The sequence below is a fragment of the Aphanomyces invadans genome, assembly GCF_000520115.1.
Source record: "Aphanomyces invadans strain NJM9701 unplaced genomic scaffold supercont1.57, whole genome shotgun sequence".
NCBI classification, from domain to species: Eukaryota; Oomycota; class Saprolegniomycetes; order Saprolegniales; family Verrucalvaceae; genus Aphanomyces; species Aphanomyces invadans.
This window is the reverse complement of record NW_008580202.1, coordinates 83,945-84,716: the sequence shown is the minus strand read 5'-3', so window position 1 is coordinate 84,716 and position 772 is coordinate 83,945. Positions and strand designations below refer to the sequence as shown.

The following is a 772-nucleotide window of genomic DNA, read 5'->3' as shown; positions in this document are numbered from 1 at the left end:
GGTCGAAATCCCGCCGCCAAGCGATCAAGAAGACGAGCGGCGTCGCATGAAGCGAGACAAGGTATTTGGCATCCTGATGGCCAAGGTCGCAGAAGCTGAGACGCGTGGCCTGGCTCCTAGACACTTGGAGCGGCTGGAGATACTGCTGCCCAAGCATGTGGATCTGTTCCGAGAAGACCTGGGCGACCACGCGCTCGTCCAGGTGTATCCGTTGAAGGTGCGCATCAAACCCAACTCGGTGCCTGTCAAGTGTGGCATGCGGCGCTATTCGCCGGCGCATGTCGAATACATGCGGGAGCATGTCGCTGCTCTTCGAGCCAACAGCATGGTTTATTTGAACAACCGATCGACGTGGGCCGCTGCTCCACGGATCGTGCCCAAGAAGGAAGCAGGAGCGTTACGCATGACTATCGACAGTCGGCCTATGAACGCCTGCACCGAGCCGATGCCAAACCTGGACAGCGCCATGGTGTGCCTCGTCGGCGTGACGGTCTACTTCACGTTGGACTGTACCGAAGGAGAAGAACTCCTTCATGACTCCGTTTGGTGTGTACACCCCGACCCGGTTATTGATGGGTCAGACTGACGCAGTTGCCTACTGCCAGTCGGTCGTCCACCAAATGTTTGGGGACCTGCTCTTTCGGGGCCTACTCGCGTGGCTCGATGATCTACTGGGATCGGCCAAGACGGTGGCCGAGTTATTTGGCCTCCTGGACCAAGTGCTGACGACATGCGGTCGTTTCGGTTTGAAGCCCAACCCGAAGAAGTGTGA

General features: G+C 58.2%; 1 protein-coding gene across 1 annotated transcript; it reads left to right on the top strand.

Moving 5' to 3' along the window:
• Positions 1-46: 46 nt before the first annotated feature.
• Positions 47-586, top strand: H310_13847 (hypothetical protein; the record flags this gene model as incomplete). Its single annotated transcript, XM_008881494.1, has 1 exon — positions 47-586. One exon carries the CDS (start codon positions 47-49, stop codon positions 584-586), a length of 540 nt encoding a protein of 179 aa, XP_008879716.1.
• Between the last annotated feature and the right edge of the window lie 186 nt (positions 587-772).